The sequence below is a fragment of the Pseudophryne corroboree genome, chromosome 3, assembly GCF_028390025.1.
Source record: "Pseudophryne corroboree isolate aPseCor3 chromosome 3, aPseCor3.hap2, whole genome shotgun sequence".
Lineage (NCBI taxonomy): Eukaryota > Metazoa > Chordata > Amphibia > Anura > Myobatrachidae > Pseudophryne > Pseudophryne corroboree.
The window spans coordinates 445,271,776-445,296,472 of NC_086446.1; the positions used below are offsets into that span (position 1 = coordinate 445,271,776).

Genomic DNA, 24,697 nt, shown 5'->3' on the forward strand with positions numbered 1-24,697 from the left:
TACATCCCACGCCGGTCACGTCCACTTGTCCAGTAGAATCCAAAAGGGTCGGTACCTATAAAAATGAAAATTATACTTACAAACGAATGAATGAATATTATGCCCTCACTGACGCGGGAAGACGTTCGCCCCTTGTAGTTGTGCCCCTGTAGCTGCGCCCCTTGTACTGTGCCTCTTGTAGTTGTGCCCCTGTAGCTGTGCCCCTTGTACTGTGCCCCTTGTAGTTGTGCCCCTATAGCTGCGCCCCTTGTACTGTGCCCCTGTAGCTGCGTCCCTTGTAGTTGTGCCCCTGTAGCTGCGCCCCTTGTAGCTGTGCCACTATAGCTGCGCCCCTTGTAGTTGTGCCCCTGTAGCTGCGCCCCTTGTACTGTGCCCCTTGTAGTTGTGCCCCTGTAGCTGCGCCCCTTGTAGCTGTGCCCCTGTAGCTGCGTCCCTTGTAGTTGTGCCCCTGTAGCTGTGCCACTATAGCTGCGCCCCTTGTAGTTGTGCCCCTGTAGCTGCGCCCCTTGTACTGTGCCCCTTGTAGTTGTGCCCCTGTAGCTGCGCCCCTTGTACTGTGCCCCTTGTAGCTGTGCCCCTGTAGCTGCGCTCCTTGTAGTTGTGCCCCTGTAGCTGCGCCCTTGTAGCTGCGCCCCTGTAGCTGCGCCCCTTGTAGTTGTGCCCCTTGTAGTTGTGCCCCTTGTACTGTGCCCCTGTAGCTGCCCCCTTGTACTGTGCCCCTTGTAGTTGTGGCCCTGTAGCTGCCCCCTTGTACTGTGGCCCTGTAGCTGCCCCCTTGTACTGTGCCCCTTGTAGTTGTGGCCCTGTAGCTGCCCCCTTGTACTGTGGCCCTGTAGCTGCCCCCTTGTACTGTGCCCCTTGTAGTTGTGGCCCTGTAGCTGCCCCCTTGTACTGTGCCCCTTGTAGTTGTGGCCCTGTAGCTGCCCCCTTGTACTGTGCCCCTTGTAGTTGTGGCCCTGTAGCACTAGCTGCCCCCTTGTACTGTGCCCCTTGTAGTTGTGGCCCTGTAGCTGCCCCCTTGTACTGTGCCCCTTGTAGTTGTGGCCCTGTAGCTGCCCCCTTGTACTGTGCCCCTTGTAGCTGCCCCCTTGTACTGTGCCCCTTGTAGCTGCCCCCTTGTACTGTGCCCCTTGTAGTTGTGGCCCTGTAGCTGCCCCCTTGTACTGTGCCCCTTGTAGCTGCCCCCTTGTACTGTGCCTCTTGTAGTTGTGGCCCTGTAGCTGCCCCCTTGTACTGTGCCCCTTGTAGCTGCGCCCTTGTACTGTGCCCCTTGTAGCTGTAAAAAAAAACACACACACACAGACACATACTTACCGCTCCTGCAGCGCTGCCTCCATCTCCGTCCGCCGCTCCTCTCTGCTGTACTACGGGAGGGACGTCTGTACAGGACACTGTACAGCGGCGCAGGCCGCGGCCACGGACTTCAGATCTTGATTCCCCCCCCCCTTCCCCGGACACTGTACAGCGGCGCAGGACTTCAGATCTTGATTCCCCCCCCCCGGGACACTGTACAGCGGCGCGGCCACGGACAGACACCCACCCCCGGCTCACTTACGTGTTCTTGTACAACCAACTTCTCTGCTGGGCTCCTCTACTCTCGCGCTGCTCAGTCACGTGTGCCGCTATGCAGCGGAGGAGGGCTACACTGTGACTGACAGCGGGGAGGGCATGAGCTGGTGCTGGTCCCAGCAGCAGCAATCCAATCAGGATGTGCTGACAGCCTGCTGGGGCCGGCTCAGCCTCACATGTGGTGTCCGTACTCGAAAAAAAACAAAAAAAACCTCTGCTGCAGCGCTGCTCCTGGGCCGCATTACTAGCCGACTTGGGCCGCATGCGGCCCGTGGGCCGCGGGTTGGACAAGCCTGCTGTAGAGCCTCGTAGGAGGCAACCATCTTCCCCAGAAGGCGAATGCACTGATGAGCCGATACCCGGGTTGGCTTCAGGACATCCCGGACCATTGTTTGAATCACCAACGCTTTCTCCTCCGGCAGAAACACCATCTGCACTTCCATGTCGAGGATCATCCCCAGAAAAGACAACCTCCTTGTCGTCTCCAAATGTGACTTTGGAAGGTTCAGGATCCAACCGTGTTCCCTGAGCAGATGAGTCGTGAGAACAATGGACTGCAACAATGTCTCCTGGGACGATGCCTTTATCAGCAGATCGTCCAGATATGGGATTATGTTCACACCCTGTCTGCGGAGGAGAACCATCATCTCGGCCATCACCTTGGTGAACACCCTCGGTGCTGTGGAGAGGCCAAATGGCAATGCCTGAAATTGATAGTGTAAAAAACACTAACTGTGTCTGGCGCTATTCACTAATAAACAAATAATTATGTGTGTATACACGTGTAAGTGTACGTATGACTCCACACATACATATCACACGCCCATACACACAAATACCTCCAATAAGAGTGTTAATTTATGTACTTTAATAAAAATCCATATATTCTAAAAAAATCACATAAAGCAGCGAGGGTAGATTGGCTTGTGGATATAGCCAAAAAATTCCACCTGACAAAAACCAGATGTAAAAACTGCAAACAAATATAATATATTCCCTCGCGCTAATAGAATAGAATTGAGGCAACAGGACATGAATGTACTCGATACACTAAAATTACTTTATGATATTTTTAATATCTATAAAATCAATACATAAAGAATATTAACATCAACATTTTTTATTTAATATGCGCATATAAATCCCCCCAAAAAATGAAAAAATAAAATAAAAATAATTATAAATGAGCATAAGAGGTGGATCGTATATCTATACTTCTAAATTGGACCACAGTGGACTTAATCAAGTAGACTAATGTCATTAGTTTGCTCCTAAATAGGACAGTCCCATACAATGTGTTATATATTATCCCCTATTAAGGATTCCTTGTATTATTGCCTGGATGAATTTTTTAGGTCAAATATAGGGGATTGTCCGTGTGCTCACAGTTCAGTGGGTTCTTACTACGGGTCAAATCTCTTGCAAGTCCGGGGATAGAAGTCAGACACCCGGAGCTCGGCACACCGCAAGCGCCTGATATTTGATTGCACTCCCGTTTTCCAGCCACCGTAGGTGGCGTCCTCCGTCTTCCACCTGTCAGTCCCACAAAAGCCGTATAACACACCTTGGTGTCTTTGAGTATAAAGTCCGGCTCACGGAGCTCGGCGCACCGCAAGCGCCTATCAATAGATCAGGCTCACGTCTTCCAGCAGCCTCATATAGCGTCCTCCTTTCTCCCGCTTGTCAGCCGTCACCAGTGCACACGTACTCACAACATTAAGGACAGCAAACTATGTGAAATGGGTCACAAATAGGGCACTTTTACCTGACGCGTTTCGCTCTAGACTGAAGCTTCCTCATAGAGTCTATGACTCTATGAGGAAGCTTCAGTCTAGAGCGAAACGCGCAAGGGAATATATTATATTTGTTTGAAATTGACAGTGACTGTCTAACAGTGCAAATCTGAGATAAGCCTGGTATGGTGGCCAAATCGGAATGTGGAGGTACGCATCCTTGATATCCAGGAATACCAGGAACTCTCCCTCTTCTAGACCTGAAATCACTACTCTGAGATACTCCATTTTGAATTTGAACATTCTCAGGTATGGGTTCAATGATTTCAAGTTCAAAATTGGTCTGACCGAACCATCCAGTTCCGGTACCACGAAAAGGTTTGAATAATAACCCTTGTTTTGCATATGAGGTGGAACTGGGACAATGACTTGTGACTTTTCCAATTTTAGGATGGCTTCCCGTAGGATAGCCCTGTCTGTCAGCAAAACTGGCAAGCCTGATTTGAAGAATCGGTGAGGCGGGAGTTTTTGAAACTCCAGTCTGTACCCCTGGGACACAATAACGAGTTTTATGGTAAGAACTTACCTTTGTTAAAACTCTTTCTGCGAGGTACACTGGGCTCCACAAGGAAAGACATAGGGGTGTAGAGTAGGATCTTGATCCGAGGCACCAACAGGCTCAAAAGCTTTGACTGTTCCCAGAATGCATAGCGCCGCCTCCTTTATAACCCCCGCCTCCCTGCACAGGAGCTCAGTTTTTAGTTAACCAGCCCAATGCAGTAGCAGGAAAAGAGGCGACAACGGTTAGTAGCCACATACACCACACTCTCACGACAGGAGAAGTGTCAGCGTCAGGGTGGGCGCCTTGTGGAGCCCAGTGTACCTCGCAGAAAGAGTTTTAACAAAGGTAAGTTCTTACCATAAAACTCGTTTTCTGCTGCGGGGTACACTGGGCTCCACAAGGAAAGACATAGGGGATGTCCTAAAGCAGTTCCTTATGGGAGGGGATGCACTGTAGCGGGCACAAGAACCCGGTGTCCAAAGGAAGCATCCTGGGAAGCGGCAGTATCGAAGGCATAGAACCTTATGAATGTGTTCACAGAGGACCACGTAGCCGCCTTGCACAATTGTTCAAGGGTCGCACCACGGCGGGCCGCCCAAGAAGGTCCAACAGACCGAGTAGAATGGGCCGTAATGTGAGCAGGAGCTGATAGACCAGCCCTCACATAAGCATGTGCAATCACCATTCTAATCCATCTGGCCAAAGTTTGCTGGTGAGCAGGCCAGCCCCGTTTGTGAAATCCAAACAGCACAAAGAGAGAATCAGATTTCCTAATAGAAGCAGTTCTCTTCACATAGATACGGAGAGCCCGTACCACATCCAAAGACCGCTCTTTGGGAGACAGATCAGGAGAAACAAGTGCCGGAACCACAATCTCCTGGTTAAGGTGGAACGAAGAAACCACCTTAGGTAAATATCCGGGACGAGTCCTAAGAACCGCCCGGTCACGGTGAAATATCAAATATGGAGAACTACAGGACAAAGCACCCAAATCCAACACTCTTCTAGCTGAAGCAATAGCCAGCAGAAACACCACCTTAAGGGAAAGCCACTTAAGATCAGCTGAACCAAGAGGTTCAAACGGAGACTCTTGTAACGCCTCCAAAACCACCGACAAGTCCCAAGGATCCACAGGCGGGACATAGGGAGGTTGGATACGCAACACGCCCTGAGTAAAGGTATGCACATCAGGTAAGGTCACAATCTTTCTCTGAAACCACACCGACAAGGCAGATATTTGAACCTTGAGGGAGGCCAGACGCAGGCCTAAGTCCAGGCCCTGCTGAAGAAAGGCCAACAGCTTGGCTATACTAAACTTGGAAGCGTCATAACGGTTAGATGCGCACCAAAGTAAGAATGCCAGACCCTATAGTAAATCCGAGCAGAAGCCGGTTTCCGGGCCCGCAACATAGTTTGAATGACCGCCTCAGAAAACCCTTTAGCCCTCAAGTCGGAAGCTTCAAGAGCCACGCTGTCAAAGACAGCCGGGCTAGGTCCTGGTAGACAAAGGGGCCCTGAACGAGGAGGTCTGGGCGTTGTGGAAGTAGAATTGGACGCTCTGACGATAGGCCCTGCAGGTCTGAGAACCAGTGCCATCTGGGCCACGCTGGAGCTATGAGAAGCAGAATTCCTCTTTCTTGCTTGAACTTCCGAATTACCCTGGGCAGGAGTGACACCGGAGGGAACACGTACGGCAGCTGAAACCTCCACGGCACCGGCAGCGCATCCACGAATGCTGCTTAAAGATCCCTTGTCCTTGCTCCGAAGACCGGAACCTTGTCATTGTGTCGAGACGCCATCAGATCTACGTCTGGAAGGCCCCACTTTTCCACTAGGAGTTGAAACACTTCTGGATGGAGGCCCCACTCTCCGGCGTGTACATCCTTACGACTGAGAAAGTCCGCTTCCCAATTCAGGACTCCCGGAATGAATATTGCCGATATGGCCGGTAGATGGCGTTCCGCCCAATGTAGAATCCGAGAGACTTCCTTCATTGCCAAACGGCTTCGAGTGCCGCCTTGATGATTTATGTAAGCCACTGTGGTGGCGTTGTCCGACTGTACTTGAACAGGACGGTTCTGAATTAAATGCTGGGCCAGGTTCAACGCATTGAAGACCGCCCACAATTCCAGAATGTTGATCGAGAGGAGAGATTCCTCCTTGGTCCACCGACCCTGAAGGGAGTGTTGCTCCAGCACCGCGCCTCAACCTCTTAGACTGGCATCTGTCGTCAACAGGACCCAGTCGGATATCCAGAAGGGACGGCCCCTGCACAACCGTTGGTCCTGGAGCCACCAGTGCAGCGACAGACGGACCTCCGGAGTCAATGAGATCATGTGAGACCTGATCCGGTGAGGCAGGCCGTCCCACTTGGCTAGAATCAGCCTCTGGAGGGGGCGAGAATGGAATGGAGCATACTCCACCATGTCGAATGCTGATACCATGAGGCCCAGCACCTGCATCGCCGAATGTATCGACACTTGCGGACGAGAAAGAAAGCAACGAATCCTGTCCTGACGCTTCAGGACTTTCTCCTGAGACAAGAACAACCGCTGGTTGTGAGTGTCCAATAGCGCTCACAGGTGCACCATGCTCTGAGCAGGGACCAGGGAGGATTTCTTCCAGTTGATGAGCCACCAGTGGGCTTGTAGAAACCAGACAGTCATATCCAGATGACGTAGGAGAAGTTCTGGGGAATTTGCCAGGATATACAAGTCGATCAGATACGGCAGTATCCTGACCCCTTGACGGCGGAGTACCACCGTCATAACTTTGGTGAAGACTCGCGGAGCCGTAGTTAAACCAAAAGGTAACGCCCAAAACTGGTAATGGAGGTTGCCAATCGCAAAACCTCAGGTATTGCTGATGTGACACTGCTATAGGAATATGCAGGTAAGCATCCTGTATGTCCAGGGAGACCATGTAGTCCCCAGGTTCCAAGGCCAGAACTATAGAGCGAAAGGTTTCCATACAGAACTTGGAAACTTTCACAAACCTGTTCAATGCCTTGAGGTTGAGAATGGGCCGGGAGGACCCATTCGGTTTCGGGACCAGAAACAGCGGAGAATAGTACCCCCGGCCCCTCTGAGCAAGAGGCACCTGTACTACGACTCCTGTAGTCAGGAGGGTCTGTACCAACGAATGTAGAGTGTTTGCCTTTGTCTGGTCCAACGGGACGTCTGTCCGGCAAAATCGATGAGGGGGTCGGTTTTTGAAAGCTATGGCGTAACCTCGAGTGACGACTTCCCGTACCCAGGCATCTGAAGTGGTCTTCAACCATTCCTGGGTATACCCTAGAAGCCGGCCCCCCACCCTGGGATCCCCCAGGGGGAGGCCCGCCCCGTCATGCAACAGGCTTATCGGTCTTGGAAGCTGGCTGACGGGTAGCCCAGGCTCTTTTGGGCTTCGGCTTACCAGGTTTGGAAGTGCGGGCCTGCTTTTTGTTCGCCTGACCTTTTGCTTTACCTGAAGGACGAAAGGGGAGAAAGGAAGTACCTTTAGCCTTCAACACAGAAGTAGCGGTATTAGGCAGACAGGCAGTTTTGGCAGTAGCCAAGTCAGCCACTATCTTATTTAAGTCCTCCCCAAACAGAATATCTCCCTTGAAAGGGAGAACCTCCAGGGTTTTTCTAGAGTCCAGATCCACAGACCAGGATCTCAGCCACAATATCCGGCGAGCCAGGACTGATGTAGTAGAGGCCTTGGCTGCTAGAATACCGGTATCAGAAGCCGCCTCTTTAATATAGTGAGAAGCTGTGACAATATATGACAAGCATTGTCTAGCATGGTCAGAAGAGATTTCAGCTTCTAACTCTAGGGCCCATGCTTCAATAGCCTCTGCAGCCCATGTTGCTGCAATAGTGGGCCTTTGTGCAGCACCCGTGAGGGTGTAAATCGCTTTTAGACAACTCTCCACATGTTTATCCGTAGGCTCTTTTAGAGACGTGACGGTAGTGACAGGTAGAGCTGAGGAAACCACCATCCTAGCCACATGTGAGTCTACTGGAGGAGGCGTTTCCCAATTTTTAGACAGCTCAGGCGCGAGGGGATAGCGAGCCAGCATCTTCTTTTGAGGCACAAACTTCTTACCAGGTTTCCCCAGGGTTCCTGACGTATATCCACTAGGTGGTCAGAGTGAGGTAAAACTTGTTTAACCACCTTCTGACGCTTGAACCTATCTTGTTTCTTAGGAGGGGCGGATGGCTCGGGATCATCCGTAATCTGTAAAATTAATTTAATAGCCTCCAAAAGAACATCCACATGTGAACTACCCTCCCCATTAGCAGTATCTGTGTCAGAATCTGTGGTGTCAGTGTAAGCGCCATCTTCATCAGACGAGGTGTCAGTGACAGCAGTGGATTGTGAGGAGATAAGAGCTCGCTCAGAGGACCCCTTGGTCTTAGGCGAGCGAGGGTCAGGCTTTTTAGTAGTCAAGTACTGGTTCAACTTCTTCAATTGAGCAGACAAATTATCCGCCCACGGCGGGTTAGCTGCAGGGACCACATACGGTTGCACCGGCATAGGAGGTCCCATAGGGGTGTTAGTTTGGTAACTAGCGTATGTAGAAGCGTGGAGAAAGTAGCCCACGGTGGGTCATTATGCACCCCCGTTGCCACAGTCCAACTGGGGGGCAAGGAGCCCCCAGAGCCCACAGCTGCTATAGTCTCCTCATAGGGATCTGTGGCTTCAGCAACACCGGCAGTGTGTTCAGCCCCAGAACCGTTACCCTCAGAAGCAGACATGATATAACTTGCAGTATCAGGTAACACAGAACAATTGTCAGGAGCACAATACCTCTTACCCAAACCCCTGCGCAGTGTAGTCAGCACAAGCAGAGATACAGGAGAGATATAGTGACTAAAATCACAGAGAAAAATACGTATTAAAGTATATCTTGTGAAAATCCTATATAATTATAAAACCTGACGCACCAAGCCCCCTCAGGTTATGGAATATAGGGATAGCAAGTTGAGTGAGAGACACGAAATGGAAATCAGCAAGCTAATGCACACACATATAGTCACAGTTAAACAATGCAGAGGTTATTACTAACAATAATACTGCACTGGACCAGCTTATATATATAGCTATGTAGTCAATAGATATAACACTGCACAGTAAGAACTGGATGTATATCACAGGGTACTTGTACCAGAGAACACTGACTAAATGCACTCTTTCTCTAACACTGTCTAATTGACATGTAGAATACTTAAGTGTCATGTAAAGTCACAGCGCTGACAACCAGGCGGCTTTACACAGGAGGATTTGCCCAAGCAGTCCCAGGAACAGTGTAGCTGAGAGAAATGGCGCCCAAACACTGACAGGGAGTGAGGGAGAGACAGATATGCAGCTCCAGGGTGGGAACATTTGCTGGAAATGGCGCCCTGGGGCTGGGGGAGGGGCTCCAGGTCTAAGCCTTATCCCCTCTGCTGGCAAAACCACCAGGTACTGCGAGCTACACATTAAAAGGTTTTAAGGGAAAACCTGACCTGCACCCATGCCCTGGTGATCTAGTGGGATCGCCTGTACTGCCAGTGTCCACCGCCAGCATGCGTGGCCCGCCTCCCACCGGCCGCACCGGATCACGATAAAGCACGGGTCCCGCGAGTGGGACCCACTCACCACCTCCCGAAGTGCGGCCACGCGATCCCAGAGAGCCCCCGTCGTGTGTGCCTGACCAGAAGAAAACCGGAGCCTCCTGCTGTAGTTACCCGGCAACCAGGGCTCGGGAGTGTACAGCGCCGTTGGGGAGAGATGGAGCTGCAGCAGTAAAGTCACTAGATATGTACACACTGCTACAGCCCTGAAAGTCTTCGCTTTTCTTCTCAAAAAAGCTCTTCTTAGGGCTGCCCAGAGCAGCCCCTCTGTTATGTGCCTGCTATCTGCGGCACCAACTACAAAACTGAGCTCCTGTGCAGGGAGGCGGGGTTATAGAGGAGGCAATGCTATGTATTCTGGGAACAGTCAAAGCTTTTGAGCTTGTTGGTGCCTCGGATCAAGATCCTACTCTGCACCCCTATGTCTATCCTTGTGGAGCCCAGTGTACCCCGCAGCAGAAATCATGTTACCCAGGGATCCAGGCCGGATGACACCCAGACGTGTCTGAAACGTCCGAATCTCGCACCCATCAGCCCGTCCTCCAGGTTGTGCGGTCCACCATCATGCTGAGGAGTTTGAGAAACTAGAAGCAGGTTTCTGGTCCTGGGAGCCTGCGGGTGCAGGCTTTTTGGATTTTGCACGACCACCTCTAAAGAAAGTGGTAGGAGGCTTGGACTTTTTTGCCTTAGCGGTCCGAAAGGACTGCGACACAGCTGAAGGAAAATAAGAATTTACTTACCGATAATTCTATTTCTCATAGTCCGTAGTGGATGCTGGGAACTCCGTAAGGACCATGGGGATTAGCGGCTCCACAGGAGACTGGGCACAAAAGTAAAAGCTTTAGGACTACCTGGTGTGCACTGGCTCCTCCCCCTATGACCCTCCCCCAAGCCTCAGTTAGGATACTGTGCCCGGACGAGCGTACACAATAAGGAAGGATTTTGAATCCCGGGTAAGACTCATACCAGCCACACCAATCACACCGTACAACCTGTGATCTGAACCCAGTTAACAGCATGATAACAGAGGAGCCTCTGAAAGATGGCTCACAACAATAATAACCCGATTTTTGTAACAATAACTATGTACAAGTATTGCAGACAATCCGCACTTGGGATGGGCGCCCAGCATCCACTACGGACTATGAGAAATAGAATTATCGGTAAGTAAATTCTTATTTTCTCTGACGTCCTAGTGGATGCTGGGAACTCCGTAAGGACCATGGGGATTATACCAAAGCTCCCAAACGGGCGGGAGAGTGCGGATGACTCTGCAGCACCGAATGAGAGAACTCAAGGTCCTCCTCAGCCAGGGTATCAAATTTGTAGAATTTAGCAAACGTGTTTGCCCCTGACCAAGTAGCTGCTCGGCAAAGTTGTAAAGCAGAGACCCCTCGGGCAGCCGCCCAAGATGAGCCCACCTTCCTTGTGGAATGGGCTTTTACAGATTTTGGCTGTGGCAGGCCTGCCACAGAATGTGCAAGCTGAATTGTACTACAAATCCAACGAGCAATAGTCTGCTTAGAAGCAGGAGCACCCAGCTTGTTGGGTGCATACAGGATAAACAGCGTATCAGATTTCCTGACTCCAGCCGTCCTGGATACATATATTTTCAGGGCCCTGACTACGTCCAGCAACTTGGAGTCCTCCAAGTCCCTAGTAGCCGCAGGCACCACAATAGGCTGGTTCAAGTGAAATGCTGAAACCACCTTAGGGAGAAATTGAGGACGAGTCCTCAATTCTGCCCTGTCCGTATGAAAAATTAGGTAAGGGCTTTTATAGGATAAAGCCGCCAATTCTGAGACACGCCTGGCTGAAGCCAGGGCTAACAACATTACCACTTTCCAAGTGAGATATTTTAAGTCCACAGTGGAGAGTGGTTCAAACCAATGTGATTTTAGGAACCCCAAAACTACATTGAGATCCCAAGGTGCCACTGGAGGCACAAAAGGAGGCTGTATATGCAGTACCCCCTTGACAAACGTCTGAACTTCAGGAACTGAAGCCAGTTCTTTCTGGAAGAAAATCGACAGGGCCGAAATTTGAACCTTAATGGACCCTAATTTTAGGCCCATAGACAGTCCTGTTTGCAGGAAATGTAGGAAACGACCCAGTTGAAATTCCTCTGTAGGGGCCTTCCTGGCCTCGCACCACGCAACATATTTACGCCAAATACGGTGATAATGCTGCACGGTTACATCCTTCCTGGCTTTGATCAGGGTAGGGATGACTTCATCCGGAATGCCTTTTTCCTTCAGGATCCGGCGTTCAACCGCCATGCCGTCAAACGCAGCCGCGGTAAGTCTTGGAACAGACAGGGTCCCTGCTGAAGCAGGTCCTTTCTTAGAGGTAGAGGCCACGGGTCCTCTGTGAGCATCTCTTGAAGTTCCGGGTACCAAGTCCTTCTTGGCCAATCCGGAGCCACGAGTATAGTCCTTACTCCTCTCCTTCTTATGATCCTCAGTACCTTGGGTATGAGAGGCAGAGGAGGGAACACATACACTGACTGGTACACCCACGGTGTTACCAGAGCGTCCACAGCTATTGCCTGAGGGTCCCTTGACCTGGCGCAATACCTGTCCAGTTTTTTGTTGAGGCGGGACGCCATCATGTCCACCTTTGGTTTTTCCCAACGGTTCACAATCATGTGGAAGACTTCTGGGTGAAGTCCCCACTCCCCCGGATGGAGGTCGTGTCTGCTGAGGAAGTCTGCTTCCCAGTTGTCCACTCCCGGAATGAACACTGCTGACAGTGCTATCACATGATTTTCCGCCCAGCAAAGAATCCTTGCAACTTCTGTCATTGCCCTCCTGCTTCTTGTGCCGCCCTGTCTGTTTACGTGGGCGACTGCCGTGATGTTGTCTGACTGGATCAGCACCAGCTGACCTTGAAGCAGAGGTCTTGCTAGGCTTAGAGCATTGTAGATGGCCCTTAGCTCCAGGATATTTATGTGAAGTGATGTCTCCAGGCTTGACCACAAGCCCTGGAAATTTCGTCCCTGTGTGACTGCTCCCCAGCCTCTCAGGCTGGCATCCGTGGTCACCAGGACCCAGTCCTGAATGCCGAATCTGCGGCCCTCTAGAAGATGAGCACTCTGCAACCACAACAGGAGAGACACCCTTGTCCTTGGTGACAAGATTATCCGCTGATGCATCTGAAGATGCGACCCGGACCATTTGTCTAGCAGATCCCACTGGAAGGTTCTTGCGTGGAATCTGCCGAATGGGATTGCTTCGTAAGAAGCCACCATCTTTCCCAGGACCCTTGTGCATTGATGCACTGAGACTTGGCCTGGTTTTAGGAGATTTCTGACTAGTTCGGATAACTCCCTGGCTTTCTCCTCCGGGAGAAACACCTTTTTCTGGACTGTGTCCAGGATCATCCCTAGGAATAGGAGTCGGGTAGTCGGGATCAGCTGAGATTTTGGAATATTGAGAATCCAACCGTGCTGGCGCAGCACTATCTGAGATAGTGCTACCCCGACTTCCAACTGTTCCCTGGATCTTGCCCTTATCAGGAGATCGTCCAAGTAAGGGATAACTAAAACTCCCTTCCTTCGAAGGAGTATCATCATTTCGGCCATTACCTTGGTAAAGACCCGGGGTGCCGTGGACAATCCAAACGGCAGCGTCTGAAACTGATAGTGACAGTTCTGTACCACAAACCTGAGGTACCCTTGGTGAGAAGGGTAAATTGGGACATGTAGGTAAGCATCTTTGATGTCCAGAGACACCATATAGTCCCCGTCTTCCAGGTTTGCAATCACTGCTCTGAGTGACTCCATCTTGAATTTGAACCTTTGTATGTAAGTGTTCAAGGATTTTAGGTTTAAAATTGGTCTCACCGAGCCGTCCGGCTTCGGTACCACAAATAGTGTGGAATAGTACCCCTTTCCCTGTTGTAGGAGGGGTACCTTGATTATCACCTGCTGGGAATACAGCTTGTGAATGGCTTCCAATACTGCCTCCCTGTCTGAGGGAGACGTCGGTAAAGCAGACTTTAGAAAACGGCGAGGGGGAGACGTCTCGAATTCCAATTTGTACCCCTGAGATTCCACTTGAAGGATCCAGGGGTCCACTTGCGAGTGGGCCCACTGCGCACTGAACTTCTTGAGACGGGCCCCCACCGTGTCTGCTTGTAAAGCCCCAGCGTCATGCTGAGGACTTTGCGGAGGCGGGAGAGGGCTTTTGTTCCTGGGAACTGGCTGTTTGTTGCAGCCTTTTTCCTCTCCCTCTGCCACGGGGCAGAAATGAGGCGCCTTTTGCCCGCTTGCCCTTATGGGGCCGAAAGGACTGCGCCTGATAATACGGCGTCTTCTTAGGTTGAGAAGCTACCTGGGGTAAAAATGTGGATTTTCCAGCAGTTGCCGTGGCTACCAGGTCTGATAGACCTACCCCAAATAACTCCTCCCCCTTATAAGGCAATGTGCCTTTTAGAATCCGCATCACCTGACCACTGCCGCGTCCATAAACCTCTTCTAGCAGAAATGGACAGCGCGCTAACTCTTGATGCCAGTCGGCAAATATCCCTCTGTGCATCACGCATCTATAGAAATGCATCCTTCAAATGCTCTATAGTCAGTAATATACTGTCCCTATCTAGGGTATCAATATTTTCAGTCAGGGAATCCGACCACGCCAGGCCCGCACTGCACATCCAGGCTGAGGCGATTGCTGGTCGCAGTATAACACCCGTGTGAGAGTATATACATTTTAGGATATTCTCCAGCTTTCTATCGGCAGGTTCCTTTAGGGCGGCCGTATCAGGAGAGGGTAGTGCTACCTGTTTTGACAAACGTGTGAGCGCTTTATCCACCCTAGGGGGTGTTTCCCAACGTGCCCTATCCTCTGGCGGGAAAGGGTACGATGCCAATAACCTTTTAGGAATTATCAGTTTTTTATCGGGGGAAACCCACGCCTCATCACACACTTCATTTAATTCCTCGGATACAGGAAAAACTACAGGCAGTTTTTTCTCACCAAACATAATACCCTTTTTAGTGGTACTTGTATTATCAGAGATATGCAATACATTTTTAATTGCTTCAATCATGTAACGTGTGGCCCTAGTGGAAGTCACGTTTGTCTCATCATCGTCGACACTGGAGTCAGTATCCGTGTCTGTCATTTGAGGTAACGGGCGTTTTAAAGCCCCTGATGGCGTTTGAGACCCTTGGACAGGCACAAGCTGAGTAGCCGGCTGTCTCATGTCGTCAACTGTCTGTCGTAACGAGCTGACACTGTCACGCAATTCCTTCCATAAGCTCATCCACTCAGGTGTCGACTCCCCAGGGGGTGACAACTGTATAATAGGCAATTGCTCCGCCTCCATCTCATTTTCCTCCTCAAACATGTCGACACAATCGTACCGACACACCGCACACACACAGGGAATGCTCTGATAGAGGACAGGACACCACTAGCCCTTTGGGGAGACAGAGGGAGAGTATGCCAGCACACACCAGAGCGCTATATATAGACAGGAATACCACTATAAAATGTGCTTTTCCCTTTATAGCTGCTGTTAGTATCAAAACTGCGCCAAATTAGTGCCCCCCCTCTCTTTTTTACCCTTTTCTGTAGTGCAGGACTGCAGGGGAGAGTCAGGGAGACGTCCTTCCAGCGGAGCTGTGATGGAAAATGGCGCCTGTGTGCTGAGGAGATAGGCTCCGCCCCCTTCTCGGCGGCCTTTTCTCCCGCTTTTTTGTAAGTTCTGGCAGGGGTTAAAATACATCCATATAGCCCTGAGGGTTATATGTGGTGTATTTATGCCAGCCAAGGTGTTTTACATTGCTGCTCAGGGCGCCCCCCCCCTAGCGCCCTGCACCCTCAGTGACCGGAGTGTGAAGTGTGCCTGAGTAACAATGGCGCACAGCTGCAGTGCTGTGCGCTACCTTGTTGAAGACTGATGTCTTCTGCCGCCGATTTTTCCGGACCTCTTCTTGTTTCTGGCTCTGTAAGGGGGCCGGCGGCGCGGCTCTGGGACCGAGCTCCGAGGCTGGGCCTGTGTTCGGTCCCTCTGGAGCTAATGGTGTCCAGTAGCCTAAGAAGCCCAATCCACTCTGCACGCAGGTGAGTTCGCTTCTTCTCCCCTTAGTCCCTCGATGCAGTGAGCCTGTTGCCAGCAGGTCTCACTGAAAATAAAAAACCTAAAACTAAAACTTTCACTAAGAAGCTCAGGAGAGCCCCTAGTGTGCACCCTTCTCGGCCGGGCACAAAAATCTAACTGAGGCTTGGAGGAGGGTCATAGGGGGAGGAGCCAGTGCACACCAGGTACTCCTAAAGCTTTTACTTTTGTGCCCAGTCTCCTGCGGAGCCGCTAATCCCCATGGTCCTTACGGAGTTCCCAGCATCCACTAGGACGTCAGAGAAAATGGTTTCTTCATAGAAGGTGTAGCAGAGGGAAGGAAAGGTGACTTACTCGCGGTTGCTGTGGAAATCCACGCATCCAACGCTTCCCCAAAAAGAGCCTGACTTGTGTAGGGTAGGTTCTCCACACTTCTCCTGGATTCCGCGTCTGCAGACCATTGGCGTAGCCAGTCCCCTGCGAGCTGAGACCGACATGGAAGAAATCCATGCAGTCAGCGTACCCAGGTCCTTCATGGATTCCGCCATGAACCCCGCAGAACCCTGTATGTTACGTAGAAACTATTCAATGTTACTTCTATCCATTGTATCCAAATCCTCTAGTAATGTGCCTGACCACTTTACTATGGCTTTAGAAATCCATGCACAGGCAACAGTGGGCCTTAACGCCACTCCTGAAGCAGTGTATTTGGATTTGAGCGCAGTGTCAATCTTACGATCAGCTGGTTCTTTTAACGCGGTAGATCCAGGGACAGGTAAAACCACCTTTTTAGACAGTCTGGAGACAAATGCGTCAACTATGGGTGGGTTTTCCCATTTTTTCCTATCTTCCTCAGGGAAGGGAATAGCAACCAGAACTATTCTTGGGATCTGGAATTTTTTCTCCGGGTCTTCCCAGGATTTTTCAAATATAGCGTTTAATTCTTTTGACGCAGGGAAGGTTAGCGAGGCTTTCTTATTGTCAGTGAAGTAAGCCTCCTCAACCAGCTCAGGTGGCGTGTCATTAATGTTTAACACATCTCTAATGGCCTCAATCATGAGCTGCACCCCCTTTGCAAGGGATGCCGCCCCCCTCAGCACGTCCCCATGACCGTCTGCTGTATCAGAGTCGGTATCCGTGTCATCTTGCATAATCTGGGCAAGTGCATGTTTCTGTGGGAACATACTAGGGGATTTTGCAGGAATAGGAACAGAACCTGACCAAACTGCCGTATAGTACTTTAACACCTGAGTTTCAGTCTCAGTATCAGCTACCTCGTAGAGATCTGAGAGATCATCCCCTTAATAGAGGACAACCACTCAGGCTCATTAATAGGGATCTGAGACAAGACATTGCTATGTGAGACAACAAACACCCACACATAGGGAAATGTCAGACAGTTTCCCCCCAAGTATGCCACAGAGAGACACAGAAATTGGAGCCAACCCACACACAGAACTTACTGAGGTAGATATAATACAACTACTTAGCGCTTACTGTGTACGTTAATAGACTACACAGTATTTACACAGCCTCCCCCCCCCTTCCACAACCCCCTGGTACCGCACGGGATAGCTGTAGTTGCTTGGAGGGACAGCTCTCCCTGTCAGCATCTCTGTATAGGATTTGCAGGCAGGAAAATGGCACTGAACACTGCTGGGTCCGCTCTGAGGAGAAGCTCTGCCCCCTGAACATGGCGCTGCCTCCCGCTCCTCAATTCTTTATACTGGCCTTAGGATTTCTGCTGGCAGTGTAACCGAGGTACCTAACAGGCTTGCTGACCAGTGTAGGGTATAGGCACTGGCTCAGGGCGCCCCTCACAGCGCTGCATTATATACCGCTGAGCCTCCGGAGCGCGGTTAATACTGCGCTCCCACCCTGTTGCCGCCATCTTCACACCGGCTCCCCACTTGCTGAGGGGGCCGGTGACTCACTCGCCACCGGAATCTTCTGGCTCTGTTAGGGGGTGGCGGCATGCTGTGGGAGTGAACGGTCGCCTGGGGTGGCTAACCATCATCACCCTCAGGAGCTAATGTCCTGTCAGCGGAGATAGTGGCTCAACTTAACTCTTAGAAAAATAATAAAACTAAAGAAGCTCTAGGAGCTCCCCTAGCTGTGACCGGCTCCTCCGGGCACATTTTCTAAACTGAGTCTGGTAGGAGGGGCATAGAGGGAAAAGCCAACCCACACTCTCAAACTCTTAAAGTGCCAGTGGCTCCTAGTGGACCCGTCTAAACCCCATGGTACTAATGTGGACCCTAGCATCCTCTAGGACGTAAGAGGGGAAAAAAAAAAAGACTACTTTAGAACCAGTTGTAAATATGAGGTAAGTATTAACAAATTTGATGTAGAAAATGTGGCTGGAATAGGATCTGAGGAGGATAGTGAAGATTATGTGTGTAGTCGTGATTGAGAGTAATGGTGGCACAATGCTGAAGAGCTGGATGGCTGTGTTGCACGGTAGTGGAGGAACCAGGTGGGACTTTCCGCAGAATACACAGGGGTGTTAAAAGTGGAGAGAGAAAAAAAATAAAACAACATAAAACAGATATATAAAGACAAAACCTAAAACAGATGTTGCTTGACATAAAAGAACTACTAATAACAATCACAAATATAAGTGTGAAAGCTGCCATACCTTGCTAGAACATGAGATAGGTGACATATCACATCAGGACTGACTGCTGTTATTTGGTATCTGACATTTTTGACTAAGAGAGTGGCTAAAAAGAGGCTGACTACAGGGTCTTTCAATGGGATCAATGTGGGGAGTGAGTATTCTAGAAGTATTAGGGTGTTCGGTGTAAGTTATACTGTTGTGCTTCATCTTAACCAGCTATATCCATGAGGTGTCCAGCCACACTGCGGGGGATTGTTTGCCTGGGGCACCCCCTTAGTTGTGGGGGGGTTTAGCTGCTCATTAATGTTGCGGATGGGGGGGGGGGGGGGGGGGAGAAGGGGGTTTGTTTCTTTCTAGGTGGTAGCTACCCAACAGTGTGGCTGTGGAGGGCTGGTTTGCCTGGGGGTACCCCCTAAGTTGTGTGGTCATGGGGGAGGTTGCTCAGTGATGTGGCTGCGGGGAGGGGGCGACATGGTGGGATGGCTCCTACTCTTTTATGCTGGTTCCTAGATTTTAGAAAAATTTGTCAAGCCCTGATTAACCAGATATGCATACCTCTTACACACATGCTGAGAGCCACTGCGGTATTCATGCTGGAAAGCAGGGAGCACTAGCTGGTGCCGCTTGAAACGACTTTCCTCCATACGGGTGAGAGCAGGTGTAGGCGGGTCCCTCCACTCAGGGATGAACACTATGAAAGACAGAGGCTGGTCTGAACTGTCCAGGAGATTCTGCAGATGAAAAAAGTCCCTTAGCAAAAGAAATAACAATTTGGATACTGATCAACTGTCAGAGATATACGTTTTTCCTGTACCTCGAAATGAGTGACCATGGCATCCATTAGTTCCTCACTGAATGGAGGGTTGGCTTCAAAAGAACCACTGACTGGAAAGAAGCTGAGACACGGCCTAAGAGGAAATAAAATATAAAGGTATACCAAATGATCTAGCATCTATTTAAATTGCACAACTTAAAATAAGTTCATACTGATAACTATTCAGACCTACCACCTCAATGAAAAGTCAAGCAACTGAGGAAGGTTTCAATGCTCCTGGACGATATGCATACTTGCATATCTAGTGTAGGAGCTTTCAGCCAATGAGATTTTAAACCTCATACACATTCTCAGCGAGGTAATGTGGAAAGACCTTCCCTGCAGAGCAGAATATTCCCTGCTCTACACTGACGAGATGAAAACATGGCAAAATCTGGTTGTAGGCAGGATATGCTCTCCACTCACACCTGTGTACACAGTCAGTAAAGAATGGAGTCCAATAGCTGCCATGCAAATGGTATTCTCATAAATCACACATACTGCACAGGGAATAAAAATATGAACACTCACCCCCTGGAGCCAAAGTATCCATCTGTGTCTGCAAAAGCAGAGCAGTACTGCTTGAAATAACAGTTCAAGGGGGAAGCAAAGCATTCGGAGGTTACACCGAAAATCCTGTGCAAAGCTTGCAATACATGGACAGGGAGCGCCCCCTGTAGTCCGGAGCCTTCATACTGTGCTGTACCTGACATCATCTGTATAATACAAAACTAGATGTTAGGCACATCTTATACACTACCCTTTTTAAAAACTATTTGTATGAGCCTTAAAGAAGAACGCCTCATAAATGTAAAATCTAGTATTGGGTGGAGATCACATGAATAACATTAAACTCTCCTCTCTTAACTGACAATCCATGGCAGTAACTAATCCTTGAGATGAGGTACCTCAAATGTGATCACCATGGAGAGGGGGTAGGTGTTGGAAAAGGGAGGTTGCCATGAGCTAGATTGTTTTTTTAAAGGAATAGGGAGTTAAAATCTGAGCCTGATTTTATACATACATATCTCTCTCTCTCTCTCTCTCTCTATATATATATATATATATATATATATATATATATATACATACACAGTGCCTTGCTAAAGTATTCACCCCCCTTGGCTTTTTACCTATTTTGTTACATTACAACCTGTAATTTCATTAATTTTTTTTATCTGCATTTTATGTGATGGATCTGCACAAAATAGTCTAAGCCGGTGAAGTGAAATGAGAAAAATGAATCTAAAAAAATATTTTTTTATAAATAAAAATCTGAAAATTGGCATGTGCATATGTATTCACCCCCTTTGCTATAAAGCCCCTTAAAAGTTCTGGTGCATTCAATTACCTTCAGAAGTCACATAATTAGTGAAAGTAAGTCCATCTGTGTGCAAGTGTCACATGATCTGTCAGTATAATCGCACCTTTTCTGAAAGGCCCCAGAGGCAGCAACACCACTAAGTAAGAGGCATCACACCATGAAGACCAAGGAGCTCTCCAAACAAGTCAGGGACAAAGTTGCTGAGAAGTACAAGTCATGGTTGGGTTATAATTGTCAGTATAAACACACCTTTTCTGAAAGGCCCCAGAGGCTGCAACACCACTAAGTAAGAGGCATCACACCATGAAGACCAAGGAGCTCTCCAAACAAGTCAGGGACAAAGTTGCTGAGAAGTACAATTCATGGTTGGGTTATAAAAAAAAATATATCTAAATCCATCAAATCCATTATCTTCAAATGGAAAGAACATGGTACCACAACAAACCTGCCAAGAGAGGGCCGGCCACCAAAACTTACAGATCGGGCAAGGAGTGTATTAATCAGAGAGGCAGCACAGAGACCAAAGGTAACGCTGAAGGAGCTGCAGAGTTCCACGGCAGGGACTGGTGTATCTGCGCATGTGACCACAATAAGCCGTATACTCCATAGAGCTGCGCTTTATGGAAGAGTGTCCAGAAAAAAGCAATTACTTAGTGTTAAAAATAAGAAGGCACGTTTTGAGTTTGCCAAAAGGCATGTGGACGACTCCCTAAATATGTATGGAAGAAGGTGCTCTGGTCAGATGAGACTAAAATCAATCTTTTTGGCCAACAAGGAAAACGCTATGTCTGGTGCAAACCCAACAAATCCTATCACCCCAAGAACACCATCCCCACAGTGAAACATGCTGGTGGCAGCATCATGCTGTGGGGATGTTTTTCAGCAGCAGGGACTGGGAAACTGATTCGAGTCTAGGGAAAGATGGATGGTGCTAAATACAGTGATATTCTTGAGCAAAACATGTTTCAGTCTGCCTGTGATTTGAGACTGGGACGGAGGTTCACCTTCCAGCAGGACAATTACCCGAAGCATACTGCTAAAGCAACACTCGAGTGGTTTAAGGGGAAACATTTAAATGTGTTGAATGGCCTAGTCAAAGCCCAGATCTCAATCCAATTGAGAATCTGTGGTCAGACTTGAAGATTGCTGTTCACAAGCAGAAACCATCCAACATGAAGGAGCTGGAGCAGTTTTGCCTTGAGGAATGAGAAAAAATCCCAGTGGCAAGATGTGTCAAGCTCATAGAGACTTATCCAAAGCGACTTGCAGCTGTAATTGCCGCAAAAGGTGGCTCTACAAAGTACTGATTTTACGGGGGTGAATAGTTATGCACGCTGAAGTTTTCTGTTATTTTGTCCTATTTGATGTTTGCTTCACGATGAAAAAAAAACAAAAAAAAATCTTAAGTTGTAGCCATGTTCTCTGAATGAAATGATGCAAACCTTCAAACAATCCATTTTAATTCCAGGTTGTGAGGCAACAAAACATGCAAAATGCAAGGGATGGGGTGGGGGTTGGGTGAATACTTTAGCAAGGCACTGTACGTATATACAGATGTGTCCTCATACATCTTTGCTGCAGTCACACCAAATAGCCCCTCTTGGCCAGCCAGGTTGCGTGAGAATCTTCTAGTGTTTGGGTGTCTTTTTTGCTTCTTTTTAGATGAAAATGCATCTTAGTTACAATGCTGATTAATTTGATATATGACACTTGTATATCTGCAAGAGAGTCTTTGAATTAGTACACAAAGTGCTACAATGTAGCAACCGCAGCTTTTTTCCAATACAAGTTCAGCTCTGCTCTGTATACAAACTAAAGGGCAAATTTACAAAAGCTTCTAAAAATGAAAAGAGGCGATGTTGCCCATAGCAACCAATCAGATTCTGTCTATCATTTTCTAGGATGCAACAGAGAAAATAAGAATATACTCACCGGTAATTCTATTTCTCGTAGTCCGTAGTGGATGCTGGGAACTCCGTAAGGACCATGGGGAATAGCGGGCTCCGAAGGAGGCTGGGCAATCTAGAAAGATCTTAGACTACCTGGTGTGCACTGGCTCCTCCCACTATGACCCTCCTCCAAGCCTCAGTTAGGTACTGTGCCCGGACGAGCGTACACAATAAGGAAGGATATTGAATCCCGGGTAAGACTCATACCAGCCACACCAATCACACCGTACAACTCGTGATATGAAACACAGTTAACAGTATGAAACAATAGAGCCTCTCAACAGATGGCTCAACAATAACCCGATTTAGTTAACAATAACTATGTACAAGTAATGCAGATAAACCGCACTTGGGATGGGCGCCCAGCATCCACTACGGACTACGAGAAATAGAATTACCGGTGAGTAAATTCTTATTTTCTCTAACGTCCTAGTGGATGCTGGGAACTCCGTAAGGACCATGGGGATTATACCAAAGCTCCCAAACGGGCGGGAGAGTGCGGATGACTCTGCAGCACCGAATGAGAGAACTCCAGGTCCTCCTCAGCCAGGGTATCAAATTTGTAGAATTTTGCAAACGTGTTTGCCCCTGACCAAGTAGCTGCTCGGCAAAGTTGTAAAGCCGAGACCCCTCGGGCAGCCGCCCAAGATGAGCCCACCTTCCTTGTGGAATGGGCATTGACAGATTTTGGCTGTGGCAGGCTTGCCACAGTATGTGCAAGCTGAATTGTACTACAAATCCAACGAGCAATAGTCTGCTTAGAAGCAGGAGCACCCAGCTTGTTGGGTGCATATAGGATAAACAGCGAGTCAGATTTTCTGACTCCAGCCGTCCTGGAAACATATATTTTCAGGGCCCTGACAACGTCTAGCAACTTGGAGTCCTCCAAATCCTTAGTAGCCGCAGGCACCACAATAGGCTGGTTCAGGTGAAACGCTGACACCACCTTAGGTAGAACCTGGGGACGAGTCCTCAATTCTGCCCTATCCATATGGAAAATCAAATAAGGGCTTTTACAAGACAAAGCCGCCAATTCTGATACTCGCCTGGCAGAAGCCAAGGCAAATAACATAACCACCTTCCATGTGAGATATTTCAGATCCACGGTTTTTAGTGGTTCAAACCAAAGTGATTTTAAGAAAACTCAACACCACGTTGAGATCCCAAGGTGCCACAGGAGGCACAAACGGGGGCTGACTATGCAGCACTCCTTTTATAAATGTCTGAACTTCAGGTACTGAAGCTAGTTCTTTTTTGAAAGAAAATCGACAGAGCCGAGATCTGTACCTTAATGGAACCCAATTTAAGGCCCATAGTCACTCCTGCTTGCAGGAAATGCAGAAATCGACCTAGTTGAAATTCCTCTGTTGGGGCCCTTTCGGCCTCACACCATGCAACATATTTTCGCCATATGCGGTGATAATGAGTTGCTGTAACCTCTTTCCTGGCTTTAGTAAGCGTAGGAATTACTTCCTCCGGAATACCCTTTTCCTTCAGGATCCGGCGTTCAACCGCCATGCCGTCAAACGCAGCCGCGGTAAGTCTTGGAACAGACAGGGCCCCTGCTGCCGCAGGTCCTGACTGAGTGGCAGAGGCCATTGGTCCTCTGATATAAATTCTTGAAGTTCTGGGTACCAAGCTCTTCTTGGCCATCCACGAGTATCGTTCTTACTCCTCGCCTTCTTATTATTCTCAGTACCTTTGGTATGAGAGGCAGAGGGGAGAACACCTAAACCGACTGGTACACCCACGGTGTTACCAGAGCGTCCATAGCTATCGCCTGAGGGTCCCTTGACCTGGAGCAATAACTTTTATAGCTTTTTGTTAAGGCGGGACGCCATCATGTCCACCTGTGGCCTTTCCCAATGGTGTACAATCCTATTGGAAGACTTCTGGAGGAAGTCCCCATTCTCCCGGGTGGAGGTCGTGTCTGTTGAGAAGATCTGCTTCCCAGTTGTCCACTCCGGGAATGAACACTGCTGACAGTGCTAACACATGATTTTCCGCCTATCGGAGAATCCTTGTGGCTTCTGCCATCGCCATCCTGCTTTTTGTGCCGCCCTGTTGATTACATGGGCGACTGCCGTGATGTTGTCTGATTGGATCAGTACCGGCTGGTTTTGAAGCAGAGGCCTTGCTGGCCTCAGGGCATTGTAAATGGCCCTCAGATCCAGAATATTTATGTGTAGGGAAATAACCTGACTTGACCAAAGTCCCTGGAAGTTTCTTCCCTATGTGACTGCCCCCCAGCCTCAAAGGCTGGAATCTATGGTCACTAGGACCTAGTCCTGTATGCCGAACCTGCGGCACTCTTGAAGATGGGCACTCTGCAGCCACCTTAGTAGAGATACCCTGGTCCTTGGAGACAGGGTTATCAGCCTATGCATCGGAAGATGCGATCCGGACCACTTGTCCAACAGGTCCCTCTGAAAAGTTCTTGTATGGAACCTGCCTAATGGG

General features: G+C 49.1%; 1 protein-coding gene across 7 annotated transcripts in view; it reads right to left on the reverse strand.

The window, feature by feature from the left end:
• Window positions 1-24,697, reverse strand: part of PCIF1 (phosphorylated CTD interacting factor 1) — a 216,138-nt gene that overhangs the window by 39,452 nt on the left and 151,989 nt on the right. For all 7 annotated transcript variants that reach the window (XM_063960476.1, XM_063960475.1, XM_063960472.1 and 4 more), the window contains exons 13-15: window positions 19,496-19,680; window positions 18,965-19,058; window positions 18,706-18,881 (exon numbers count right to left, since the gene is read on the reverse strand). In XM_063960476.1, coding sequence (XP_063816546.1) covers window positions 18,706-18,881; window positions 18,965-19,058; window positions 19,496-19,680 — 455 coding nt within the window. The remainder of the gene's footprint in view (window positions 1-18,705; window positions 18,882-18,964; window positions 19,059-19,495; window positions 19,681-24,697) is intronic.